A 13,647-nucleotide genomic window follows, 5' to 3' on the forward strand; every position below is an offset into this window, starting at 1 on the left:
CTTAGTGATAGGTTGCATGGCTTATGGATTCTCATTCCTTTTCAATGGTGCACTGCCATGTTAAATCCATAAGTTGAACGATAAAATTTACTGAGGACTAAACAGTAGCAAAAAGCTTTTGGGTTTGTGGCTTTTTTTAGTTGAAGGTCTTCATGTCTACTACATTCAAGAGCATCTTTTGAACTTCATGGCTTTACCTGAGTCATAGCAACTTGCCACAGGTTCTGCCACATGGATTAGATATCCCTGCAACGCAGAGTCAAACTAAACAGATTCAGGCATCCAACTAAACGTCAAGTTTGCAATGGCTTGCTTCAAACTCTTAATAGCCAAGCTTCTATTTGCCAATCTAAACCAATTCCTGATTTCACAAGGCTTTAATTTTGTTATAAAATAGTATATGCAGCCTCTTTAGCAGCTGCACTGAAAGACACTGGGCACAAAATTCCCCCTCCCAACCCTACTTGTAATATTCTGTCTACTGCATTATGCCTTTAGTTTCAAAATTGGTGCCATAAATGCTTTTATCCAAGAAGAAATGTTGCAGAACTTCTAATGTATTGCAGTTTTTTTTTTTTCTTTTTTCAATCTAGACAGCACTTCCATTGCCATGACGTGCAGCTTGTCTTACGGTACTAGAGGAAGATAACTCTGTTCAATTTTGACTTAGACTGAAAAACTAGTTTGCTTTGCTTACCATCTTTGCTGTTTCACAGGCATTTGATGCTTTAAATCAGCTGTGGAATGCTGAAAGATTCACTTGTTTTTATGAAGCCATAAGCCTTTGAGAAGTTGGAGAGAATGACTTCTTTGCTTATCTTATTTCTCCTTTGGAATCAAAGATGTTCCTTTAAAAGTGAAACACTACAGAATTGCAAAAATTTGAAACAGTATGAGTAAGCATGGGTTTGCAGCTTCTTTGATGGAATTGGTATTTTTTTTTATTTATTTTTTTTTTTTTACAGTATCCTGTAGCTGACTTACATGTACATGATTTATTTGGAGGGGAGACCTTTTCAAACTCCCCATGAAACAGTATGAAGGTAGAAAACAGTATTATCCACTTGCTTTTTCGGGTAAAGTGCATGATATCCTCTATTTTTCTTTACACAAGGATCTGAAGGCATTTTGTACTGGTAACACTGTGACTTCAAATTCTAGGCAAAACTCAACTTTGTGTGGAATATCCCCACCACCCTCCACATCACAAGCAATAGTTTGTTTAAGAATGAGATGCTGAACATGTAGAACAATCCATCTTCATGTTAGATGGTTGGATGTTGTGTGGAAGATCTTAAGAACTGCTTGTTCCATTCATGAGGAAAATCAGATGGGAAGCGTGGCATTTCAGGGAAACTTTACTTTGAAAATTACAACACTAGTACACAGCTCAAGTTTTATACATTTAACATCTGCTTTCTGAAAGAAATGTTAACAATTTTGAAATGAAATTAAACATCATTTTAACTTTTCCTCACAAAAGCATAAAAGTCATGGAGGGGAAAACTTAACAGGCAACAATAAAAAAAGGTAAAAACAACTTTTCCTTTTAGTAGTCCTCTGGTAGTAAAGATAGAACAACTTCCACTTTTTTTTTTTTTTTTTTGAGAAGTAATTTGTCTTGGTCCAAAAGTTTAAGAGTGTTTTTAGTATCTGCTTCTGCCTCCACCTCTATCAGACCTGCTTCCACCACGGCCACCACCTCTGGGTGCTCCGCGGCTTGAACTACTGTAAGAATCACGAGGAGGTGGATAGCCCCTTTCCATGGATGGGGGAAGACCTCTGTCTTGTCTTCCAACACGATCACGGCCACTTGAGTAGACATCACTTCTGCTGCTTGAGTAACTTTCTCGGCTTCCATATCCATCTCGTGTGCTGCCGTAATCATCATATCGACTGCTTCCACCATAAGATGGCGGGGGCCCTCGTGCAGGTGGAGCACTACGTGAGTTACCTGCAGGGTCAATGGTCAGGTAATATGGCAACACCATAAGTTATATATAACAATGTCAACCTGAATTTACAGAATTGCTGTATTAAATGTTTACTGCTACTCTTTTGCATGTATTTAGATGTTCTTAATATAATCTGCCACGTTAATGGTATTTAAAGTGGGAATTGCGTATCAGGCAGTGGGTGGATTTAAAGATTCTGAAGGAATGAAGACGGTGTTTATTCAGGCAGGCTCTTTACTGGGTATTCCAGAACAGCTTGTTATTTTAGAGAAGAAACAGCCATATTTTCCAGAGATAGTCGCAATTTTGAACCGTAGACTTTGCTTCTTTAGCTTATACCTTATTTAGCAAGATGGTCAAATGACAACCAACAACTGCACTTTCACTGTAAGTGGAAAAAAAAGTGTGCCACTTCCCCCTAAAACACGAGCAACCTAATAAAAGTCAGGTTTTACAACACCTGTACAAATTACATGATCCTGAAAACAGATTCTTACCATAACTCTCATATGAATCTCTGTAGGAGCCTCCACTTGGATGATCCGAGTAGTCTCTGTCACGTCCACCACCGTATCCATCACGATCGCTATAGGAGGAAAGACTACTAAGACTTAGTACAAACCAGTGGGATCACAGCAATAATAAAATGACAGGGAAAAAAATCCAACAGTAGATACCTATATCCTCGAGAGGGGTATTCATCACGTGAACTGGAATGACCATAATCACGATATGCGTAGTCTCGTGGAGGTGGTGCATAGTCCCGTGTATCCCTGGAACTGGGATAATCTCTGCTTGAGTAACTACAAAGACCAAGAATTGCGGTGTTAGCTACATATCATGCCTTGAAAGATCAGGGATCAAAATCCTTTTCCAAAAAAAAAAAACCACACCCAAAAAAACATCAAACCACACCAGAAAAAAACCCAAACTAAATTATTGGAGTAATTTACCCATCTTTAGTGCTATAGCCATCATCTCTTGGAGACATGTAGACATCTCTTCGTGACGGCATTGGTTCTCTGCGTGGAGGACCACCGTAACTGTCTCTTCCACGTGACACAGGAGCTTAAAACAAACAGTACAATTTTTTAAACTTAATTAGTATTTAGCCACACAGACATCTCCTCAAGGCAAGTATGTATTAGCAGACTGTTTATAGCAATTTAAGCTTATCTTCTGCAGCCTACACTTGTAATACTTTACATTTCTTCTTGTACAGCACTAGAAACATACTCATCAAATCACACCAAGTTGTTCCAAACAGCTACAAAATGACACTGGTATGAAGAGCACTGATAGATTAGAAGAACAGTACAGTACCTTACAGCAGACTTAGGTTGAAATCAATGGTTTGCAACAGTTCCTGAAGAAAGACTGAGGTGCTACAGCTGACTAACCAAAGTAATTCAGAAAGTCCTTACCTCTTCCTCCCATGCTACTGCTACGCACAGGTCCCGAAGGTGCAGATCTTTTAGGTGGAGGGCCTCCACTGCGTGGAGGTGGACCTCTCTTCATCGGAAGTGGCCCTCGAGAAGACCCTAGAAGGATAAGCCATGAACCATCCTGTTATTTCTGTGATACTCACCTGTATGTCCCTAAAGCCTGAACTATAATAACCTAGGCACTGTTATTACCACCATATGATCAACCATAAACCTCTAAAATTACACCTCAGAGCCCTGTGTTTTGGACACTACTAGCAGAACTGATAGCCCATGCCCACCAAGTTACCTTTTCCATAGCCTAAATTCCTTTTAAGAACTGTCTTTTAGAACTTATCCAAAAGCCACAGGGTGTGGCACAAGGGAGAAAGACAGCTGATATCTGTAATCAGTCACAGCCTAACTGCTCAGTAAGTTACTGTTCTCAGAAGACAAGAGCCACCTGGGAAGGTGCACTAGAGAAGATCCTATAGAGAGAGAACAGAGGCACTACGGAGTCTGTAGAACCTCCTACACAGACTCTTCAAGACAGGAGTTTTCACTACTTTCAGGGTTTTTTTTCTGCAATACAGCTTTTACTGTTTTACTTCAGGTGCTGCTTGCTTTTTCTTTTAAGCAAGTTTTGTTTTGATACTGAGAAGTCTCTGAATAAACAGCTGTATCTTAAAGAATATCCAGTATCAAGTAATGTACTATCCTTCCACTTCAGAGAGCTTCAACTCCACACACTACTATTATTTAACAGCAAACAAGCCTTAGCTTCCCCTAACTCTCACTATAATCTGGAAGGATCTGTTCTAGAATGTATTAAGTTTAGACCTCTTGCTAGTAAGAATGAAAGGCAGTTCCCTTTCCCTGATGGAAGAGAATCACTTTTTCAACTTGAATACCAGAAAGCTTCCTTTCTCACGTGCAGGGCAGGAGTTTTGCTTTCCTTTCACAGCCAAAAGTCAAGTGCAGTTAGTTGTAGAAGGGAATCTTCATATTTGAAAGCCTTTTCTTAAGGTGTACTTGCCTAATAAAAAATTTGACTAAACTGCCGAGATCGTATTTCATGATTTTAATAAAGAACAAGGAGTGCACTATTCAGCTGTTTTGACTTTTTTTCCAGTGGGATTATTGTCATCTTCCAATGGGATTGTCTTGTATGTTGTCCAAGTATATAATGAGAGAGGTAAATACATACCCAAGTGACTCCCTCTTGAAGGTGGTCCTCTCGCGCCACTTCCGCCTCTTGCGCCTCTAAGGCCCCTGGGAGGACCTCTGCTTCGTGGAGGGGGTGGCGGCCCACGCCTACCACCACTTTCAAAGGATGGCTTGGTTGCTTGTTCCACTTTAATTGCTTTCCCATCTAATGACTAAAGAAGAAGCTGCTTTACTTACTGCTCAGTCATGTTTGTATTTCTTAAATTAAGCCCCTCTTGCTTTGCTATTATAGGGCCTCCATTTTATAAAGTTAGAGCAACTCTAGAACTGATTTCAGTCTTCAGTATTAGTCCCCATGTACTCAGCAGCATGTTGGGCCTAATTTCTACCACACTTCATTCTTGTCGTATTGATGAAAAAAAATACAGAGCAGCATCAAAAAGGACTTTCAGTGAAAACATAAGCGTCCAATGATTACGGCAGCCCCATGTCATTTATTCTGTAAGTGAAACTCGATTTATCTCCAATTTACTTTCAATTGCCACGAACTTTTGTACCAAACTAGGACCGCACCAGCAGTTACAGGATTAAGCTGAAGATATCTTAGCTTCAGTTGGGGTTTCTGGCAATGGGGAGGCCGTTTAGTACATTTTCTTGATGTCCTGATAAAACGGTGATCACTGAAGTATTTAGAAGTGATTTCAGCATCTACAAAGCAGACTGAGTATGATAATTTACCCCTCTTTTCTACTGTTTCAAGTTGGGTTTTCAAAAAAGGTAACCTTCACAATTTACTCTTATTACTTGCTTTTCCAGAGTGGAGGTGCTTTGTGGTGCGGGAATTTCTCTTTTGTGGGAAAGAAGTGGAAGCTTTTTCTGCCATATAGACCTGCAGTAACAAGAACTCTCCAGCCAACCATTATACCTCAAACATGAGCAGGTGGTAAGACATACTGAGTAACTCAATCCAATTAATCAAATTCTGTATCATCTTTTCAGACACCACACATCTGGCAATTATAGCAGAGCCAAGATCACAAGCTGTACTGAAATTTGGTTATTGCACATCTATCCTGGCAAACATGGTTTATCTGCATTTTTCAGCAGTTAAATATTTAACTCTGCTATGACAACTAACGAATATACAGGCAGGAAGTGTTGTTTATTGCACTTCTTTGCTGCAATTAATGAACAAGAACATGACTGCTAGTAATGTCTTACTCTGAACTGGTGACAGCTATTTACTGAAGTACTAGATTTTTTTTGTTCTCCACTGAAATCTAGCCGTCTCTGAAACCATCCACTTCAGTAGCTCATGTATTCTACCACCATATGTGGTGGCTCCAGTTTGAAAAACCTATGTATATATCCACAGGTCCAACTTGATTCATTGTGAGGAAAAAGACTTAAGAAATACTAGCCAAGCCATATTGGTCTTGGCTTTGAGTCAACAGAAATACTTTACTTATGGAAAGTTCCTCAAAAAGCCTTGTGGCATGACAAGCTGAAGCATTCCAGATGTGACAACTGGTACCTCTAATGATCACAATGCCTCAGTTTGTATCATATTTTTTGCCATCATCATCTGCCTCAGTCATGATCCTAAAAACAGGAAGAGTGGGCTTGAAGCCTTAAGCTTTGCCATAACGACCACTGCTGTCCTCAATTTCATGTCAGATTCCTGACAGCTTATTTGAAGTCTGGAAACCAACCACCATCCCCTTCTGCTAGCATAGGTTCTGAAAACCTGCATGCTAGGTGCAAGTTCTTGCCTTTTCTATGTAGGAGGTACAGTTTTCCTTAGCATTTGTCCTCCCATTTCCTTCTGCCTTGCATTTATGCATCTCATCTAGGCAAAAGACTGGTTTATTTTGAAACTGCTTTATGCAAGCAGTCTTAAAAAGCTACTCCTAAGGTCCAAGAAGACCTTTCATTAGGTTCAAGTTTTTTTTTTGTTAACCAGAAAATATTTGCCCGAATTTGTCCTATTTTAAAGCAGAGGGGATAGCTTCATTTTACGGATTCTTCGAAGAAAGGCCTCATCTGATTGAGCAGCCACACAAGCCATCTCAGAAAAAAAAAAAAATTTTTCCTATGAGCCCAAGGCACCAGCTGTCAACAGGAACACTCGTTAGTTGTTTATAACCTGGAGTAGTCAGAGTGTTACAGTAGCATTTTTAGTACGATATGGGCACCATAAGGTGGAGTCACCTTGGTGCTAAAAAGCAGGAAAAGTCATTTAAGGTTAATAATAGATTGGCAATCATAAAAACTCCTGTATGTGGAACAAACAACATATACAGCTTTCTAAGATAAGCCGGGGAACCTCAACCAAACAGAATCAGAGAACTGTCCTATATACTGTTCCACATTCCAAAGAAGATTAAATTTGGTGAAATTTTGTGAGCTGGGCAGAAATCAAGTCTTCCGAAAAAACTGTTACAGAAACTTGGATGAAAGGTGAAACCTAACATCACATAAGGCTTTCTTCTCCAATGGATCATTCTACTGCTGATGCTGCAGTGACTCCATCATTTCTGCATGTTCCTTGATGGCGCATCAAGTGGGCTTCCTTTCATCCGATATGTTCAAGAACTTAAAATCAATCATCATCAGGCTGAGCTTCTACAGATTGTATTGCTGCTTCACCAGAAGAATTGTAAACATTTTCCACTGATTAGAAGACAACCTTCTGTAGTGCTGAGTACCGTTTAGATCATACCATTTGCTTCCAACCTCTTAAAACAGTCCAGCTGGCTGGGCAGGCCTACACCAGAATTAAATCTTTGGTTTGTCCCAGATGTTTCCTCTAAGGTGACAGTCTTTCCTTAATTATCAATTTTATCCTTAGGACTTAAAACCAAAACTCAGGAGAACAGCCTTCTGCACAGAATGTCCATTGCAGACTTAGGAGTATTCGCACTTGTGTCCAGATATGCAAGTGCATTTCATGACATCCAGATGTCAACTTTGCTACCATGCAATTAAGGTTCTTCTTAAAGAAAGCCAATTTGCTAAATATTTCCAATATTTCTTCTGTGCTGCTCAGACGTGCTAACACTGATCCAATTCTGCAGAGAAAGTAATTTAAATGAAAGTCTCCAGCCCTACTCCGAAACAATTATCTTCTGACCTCCTTCTGCAGGACTGAAATTAATCTTCAACAAGCAAGCTTAGACTAGCCTATGCTTGTCCCATTTTACAATGAGGTATCATTAACCCCCTCCCTTCTCCCTACCCAGAAAGAGGGGGGGGGGGTGGAACACTGGATATATGTTTTTCATGAACATTTGCAAAGCAAAAAAATCAAACGCAAATTCACTCTTGCAGAATCTAAGTCAGCCTCTTCTACTGGCTGCAACTTTTAATTCCTTTGGAATGACAGAACGAGCAACATGCTGGCAATGCAGAACTCTTCCCCCTGGCTAGACAGGTCAACTAACTCCTTACAGGCTGCTTGAATTATCTTTTGCTTCTTAAGTGCCTGAAATACTTATCAGCACTCCAACCCATCACTTCCAAATGGGCAGAAAAACTCCAAATTCTGATTTATTGTAATGATCTCTTCCCACAGCATGCCTCAAACATTGCTTCTCCTCAGATCCAAAATGCAGAGTCTTTTTGAGATCCCAGTAGTACTTATCATACAGACGGCTTTCTGAAGATTAGGACAAGAGGCTACCTCATGAATATCTTCCAGATCTTTCACATCCATGGTCGAACCACACTAGACCAGCACAGAACTGTAACTCTACGCAGCAGCACCTAAAGGTTTATGTTAAAAAGGTCATTCTAGGCCAAACCCCGAGTGATGATGTTCTTTTCATGCACTACTTGCTGCTCAAATCTCAAAGCAGATGAAGGCACTTTTAGATTTGTAGTGTTGGAGACAAAAACCACGAAAATTATGATCCACGAGGTAGTACGGTATAGCATTTCTTGATAATGATGCAGATCGTGCATTCCAGAACACGTAGACGTTATCTCAGCCACAAACATTCACTCTCATTCAGGTACTTTATTAAGCATTACCTTCCTGAATGTTTCCAACGTGACAAAACACATGCCACAACATTCAAGATTCAGGACAGTTGGTGGTTATTTTCAGAGGGATTTTCATCTGAAAGTTGCACTCCATGAACACTTAGTATTAGTGACCGGACTCCTTTCAGTCTGATGATTAGCTGTTGGTGCTTCAAGTTACCTTAGGTGAGGGTTCAGTGTAATGACTACTTCAGAGGAAATCAGTGTTTAAGAACTGCAGTAATTAAGTCTTCAGAACTGTAGCAAACTACACAATAGAGAAATAAATTCAATAAAAGGAGCACCTTTAAAGACGCTTAGGCTGGTACAGAAAGGACATTATCTCACTTGTCACTCTCTGCCTTGATAAAAGCTACTAACTTGTTTAAAAAGGAAGCAAGTCTCCAAAGAAAGCAAGACTAATTGTCACGAGGTCATCCTGAAGCACTCAGAAACTAAGTACACACAGCAGAAAGCCTGCTATAACACAAAACAAGGAAGTTTTACTATTCGTGTTCATTGTGAACATCACAGCAACCTCATTTTCTTATTCCTAAAGTGCAAATATTTGTTATGCTTTACTTACTGACTGCAATAACTAACATTTGTCTTTCACTTCCATGTCTTACACTAAGAAGATAAACAGCTATCAAAATCCCAAGTGTTAATAAATCAGAATCAGAAAAGGCTTCTTCACCTTACACAAATGGCATCTCCAAGACGCTGCTTAGAAAAAGGCCAATGCAGCGTGACCTTAACACAACCATTCAGGTGTGCATCTCAGAAAAGACCAGAGTCTGAAATCCAAGTTACCTGAGAAGACAGCTTTCACTGCCTGAAGAGACAGCACCTCTACAAAGATAAGCAGCTTTTGACCATTAAGTTGCAAACTTGCATCTAGCTTTTCAAACACATGCTGGAACACACATAGATCACAGTCCCTCACAGTCCTTTGATAAACTATACTGATATTTCTCTTACAACCTTTGCATCAAATTCTCAGGTTTTTCTTTTTAAAGACATTATTACATACACACTAGATTTTTTTTATTCCCCCTTAAAGTCATATCGTTGCATTGCAGGGTGTAAACAAGCAAATTCAATTGTTTGCTAACTGCAAAGCTATTTCACATTAACTGGCAAGACGTTCCTCATACACACCAAGTAGATTAATGTTGCAACTCACAAATGTATGAGGATACCTACAAATTACCAGACCATGCATCAACATTCCAACACAGAAGGGAAGTCATATGAAACCCATGTTAAGGGAAACACTAATAGTTTTAAGGTAATTCACTTCCCTGAAACATCACTTACACCAAATTTGACAAAACAAAAAACATAACAACAGGAGACATGCAAGAATGAAGAGCTAACTATTAAGCAGCCCTCCATCACCAGTTGTTTTTTTTTTTTTTTAAAAAGTAACTGACAGTCCAACTTCACCTTCTACTCTCAAATCCATCAATCAGGAGAAGGCGATTCCAACTTCATGGACACAAGAGACATTTTGACAAATTTCAAATTATGACTTGTCTCCAGGATCTTCTAATTCATTGCCTTTCCAGTTTTTATTACTAGTTAATTTACCTCAAAGAACAATATTGCTGGTCAGTAACAACGGTGACATATAATTGGTCTTAACTCCTACCTTTCCATTCATATCTCTGGCAGCATCTTTTGCATCTGCTGGACTCTCAAACGTGACAAACGCAAATCCTCTGGACTTGTTGGTTTCACGATCTTTCATCAAAAGGACTGCAGGAATAAAGTCATGTTACCCTTTCCTGTAATTAAGCAGTAACATTTAACCTTATTCTAACCTTTTAAGCTCAGAACTTCTTAGAGGACACAAAAGCACCATCATTTCAGATGATCAACGCCAAAGAAGTCATCACAGCTATGTTGTCACATTTTACTTTTTACTATCTTAAAATAGAAAGGTCTTTCTTTTTACCTTCCACAATGCGTCCATATTTGCCAAATACAGCCTCAAGGGCTTTTTCATTAGTCTCTGTGTTCAGGCCCCCAATGAACAGTTTCCCAGGACGATCTGCTTCAACCATTTTGATTCTGCAAATGACCTATTAAAAGGGTAAGATTGTTATTAACAAAACATCAGACTGCAACAGAGACTTCCATATCACTTAAACGACTTCCTTCCTGAAACATACATGCACATTTTCTTGAGCAAGATGTCAATTAAGTTATATGAGCTATAAAGAATATAAAAAAAATTAAATTTTTTTAGACTGAAGTAACCAGAAGTAGTACTCCCTTCAGTTACTTCTTCACATTCCATACTCTATTTGAAATAGATTAACGTTAAGAAGTGGAACAAAGAACTGATGAGAACTCTCTTAAGATCAAGCAGTATCGGTGAACGCGCTAAGTCCTTCAGGGTTACTGTCTTTGTGCTCTCAACGGTAATCCTAGCACTCCCTCCCTCTAAATCCTGCCATAAGTTTTTCGAGAAATTCACTTAGTATGTCAAAACACTACCAAAATACTAACTTTAAAGTCAGCTTAGGACAATATTTTAACTAAGCTCATTCTTCACATTCTTTAAAGTGTATCGATACTACGCCAAAGCCCTGGTCTACACAACGTGTCAGTCTGAACGAACACCAGACCCTCACTGCGGTTCTACACAGCAACGCCACGGCTAAGGCAAGGGTGGAGGACTGGGAAAAAAAAAAAAAAGAAAAAAAAAAACAGGAAAAAAACCCCACCAATAAAACCCCACACAACGTAAGAGTCAAACACAAAGACAAAGCAAAACCTCGAACTGCCTGGCAAAACGCCCGGCGCCTGCGAACAAACGCCACCCGCACGCCCCCAGCCCAATGGCGGGAAGGCCCACAGCAGCGCGCAAGGAGGGCCTGCGCGGCTCCCCCAGCGCACGCGGCGAGGGGGACAAAGCCGCCCCCGGGAACCGGGATCCCTGCTGCCCAGGGGGCCGCGGCGCGCGGGCGGCCGCCCTCGCCTCTACCCCGCGAAGGCGCGCGCTGCGCCGAAGAATGGTGGGGGCGGGCGGGCGTCAGACCCTCCGCGGTCTCCGGGCACCTCCACAAAATGGCGGCCACCTCTGGCAGGGACCGTTCTCCCTCCCGGCGCCAAACGACCATCTCGGCGCTAACCCGACCGCGGACCTCAAGCCCGCTCTGAACCACCCGCCCAGCGCTCCAAGGCGCGGCCTCTCTTTGTCCTCCGCGCGGAGGTGGCCGCCCACGCGGCTGGACATCGAGCAGAAACCCCCGCACCTAAAATGGCGGCCACCGCGCCTCATGCGGTTGGGGACCCCCCCCTCAGCCCACCACAGCCGCGCTACTCCCTCCACCCTACACAGGGCCAGGCGGACAGGGAAGCAGGCCTGGCTCCACCGCGCCCCTCCTCGGGCCCGCAGCGGCGGGCACGCGGAACACGACTCCCTCACCCACAGGCCAGATTTTTCGCCTCGCCACCGCCTTCCGCGGCCCGTCCTCACCCCTCAGGACCCCGTTTTCCCCCTCACCAGAGCCCCCAAGCCCGCTTCGCTCGCCGGGTACCACTCACCTCCGCTCCAACCGACCTGCAACTGCGCAATGAGAGCGGACAAAGGCGCTGCAGGCCTTTATAGCGCTAACGTCACCAGCCGGCCAAGGCCCCGGATGCAGGCGGCGGCGAGGCCGCCAGGGGGAGGCTGCAGCCCGCAGCGGCAGCGGGGTCCCGTGGGGCCGGTGCGGAGCTTCCCCCGCCTCTCCCGCAGCGCGGGGGAGCAGACCCCCGGCGGGCTGCAGGGCCTGGAGCCGGGGGGGCCTGAGCAGCCATAAATAAGCGCGACTTGATCTTCCCGAGCAGGGAAGGTGGGCCGCCGTCCCTCTTTGTCTGCCGGCTCCTCGTCCCGCTGCTGAGCGGGATGCCCAAAAGAGCGGTGGCAGCTCTACTTTGGAGGCAAAATCACTCGCGATAGGGACAGTTTAACTTTGGGGAAGCGTCTGTGCGGGAGGTGAACCCCGTTCAGCTAAAACAGCCTCAAGACGGTTTTAGTTAATATAGATGCATGTCAATACCCAGCGACTTACAGTAAACTGAAATAAGCGTGGTTTGAAATGAAGCGTGTTGTTGATAGCACAAACTTTTGCACTGGTTCAACTAACTCCGCTTCTTAATTATACCTGAAGTTCAATTGTGGCTATATTCTTTTGCTGGCTAAAGGTGATAGCTGAAAAGTTAGGAGGAAGCCTGTGCATCCAAAAATTGGCTAAGTTTTCATAATTTGAATTTGCAGATTATCTAAACTGCTATTAATCAACCAGTCTATCTTCTTAAGAGTCACCCAGTCTAATCATCACTCAAGTCTTTTAATTTAAAAACAAAAATGGATTTTTCTGTTGCCTTCTTAAAAACTAAGTGACAAAAACAAAAGGGAAGTTGCCTGATCGTGTATTCTGTGTGGTTTTCAAACAGGACAGCTATTTTGCAAGTCTCCATTCGTTACTTTTTATAAAAATTCCAGAAGCACAATGAGCTTGGTCACTGAAAACTGGCAGCCAGGACCTGTAAATAACACCCATTCCTACTCCTTGAAGGAGGACCCTTAGAGTTAATTTCTGCAAAGCACAAAAAGCTAAGGAATTGCAGGTTCCTGGAACATTTTAGGATTTTGTACAGCTCCTGACTCATCCCTGTGCAGTGAGGGAACAGCATCAAGATGTATCAGAGGTAAAATATTTAATACAGCTGATTCCCATGCTGAAATCCCACTAGGGTTAACCAGAGGACTAAAAACAGAACATCAAGTGAATCTCCTGATCCCAGGTTTGAGTAACAGGATGCCAAGGGCCAGTCCCTGCGCATTCCTGGGGATGTGTGGTGCTGAGGGATGCCTGTCAGGTCTGAGGAGCTGGTCTCCAGAGCTGCTCCATGTTCCTGTACTCCACCTGCATCAGCTGTGGCAGGTCACCAGGTGGTTTTTCCTTGGGCTTTTCAAAAGGTATCAATGCTGAATGGTAGGCAGTGGTGCCTAGTACCTATTCAGTCTCCTGCTTGTACCAATCCCTTTTCTTACAGATACCAAAGCATGCCTTCATTGA

General features: G+C 42.4%; 1 protein-coding gene and 1 non-coding gene across 4 annotated transcripts; both read right to left on the bottom strand.

Moving 5' to 3' along the window:
• Positions 1 to 1,340: 1,340 nt before the first annotated feature.
• RBMX (RNA binding motif protein X-linked) lies at positions 1,341 to 12,183 on the bottom strand. Of its 3 annotated transcripts, none has more exons than XM_086756359.1 (9): positions 12,128 to 12,183; positions 10,530 to 10,656; positions 10,224 to 10,330; positions 4,587 to 4,758; positions 3,380 to 3,496; positions 2,909 to 3,023; positions 2,633 to 2,758; positions 2,453 to 2,556; positions 1,341 to 1,954 (listed from the first exon to the last, which is right to left on the bottom strand). In XM_086756359.1, exons 2-9 carry the CDS (start codon positions 10,636 to 10,638, stop codon positions 1,647 to 1,649), a joined length of 1,158 nt encoding a protein of 385 aa, XP_086612485.1. In that variant the 5' UTR covers positions 10,639 to 10,656; positions 12,128 to 12,183; the 3' UTR covers positions 1,341 to 1,646. The 3 variants fall into 3 exon arrangements, with proteins under 3 accessions (XP_086612485.1, XP_086612487.1, XP_010115226.1); XM_086756361.1 differs by lacking the exon at positions 12,128 to 12,183 and adding an exon at positions 12,087 to 12,106; XM_010116924.2 differs by lacking the exon at positions 12,128 to 12,183 and having other exon boundaries at positions 2,453 to 2,541.
• On the bottom strand, positions 10,401 to 10,473 carry LOC147599406 (small nucleolar RNA SNORD61). Its single transcript, XR_015259813.1, has one exon. It is a non-coding gene; the product is annotated as a small nucleolar RNA SNORD61 (small nucleolar RNA).
• Positions 12,184 to 13,647: the final 1,464 nt, after the last annotated feature.

Source organism: Chlamydotis macqueenii, chromosome 11 (genome assembly GCF_036417535.1).
Source record: "Chlamydotis macqueenii isolate bChlMac1 chromosome 11, bChlMac1.mat, whole genome shotgun sequence".
Classification (NCBI taxonomy): domain Eukaryota; kingdom Metazoa; phylum Chordata; class Aves; order Otidiformes; family Otididae; genus Chlamydotis; species Chlamydotis macqueenii.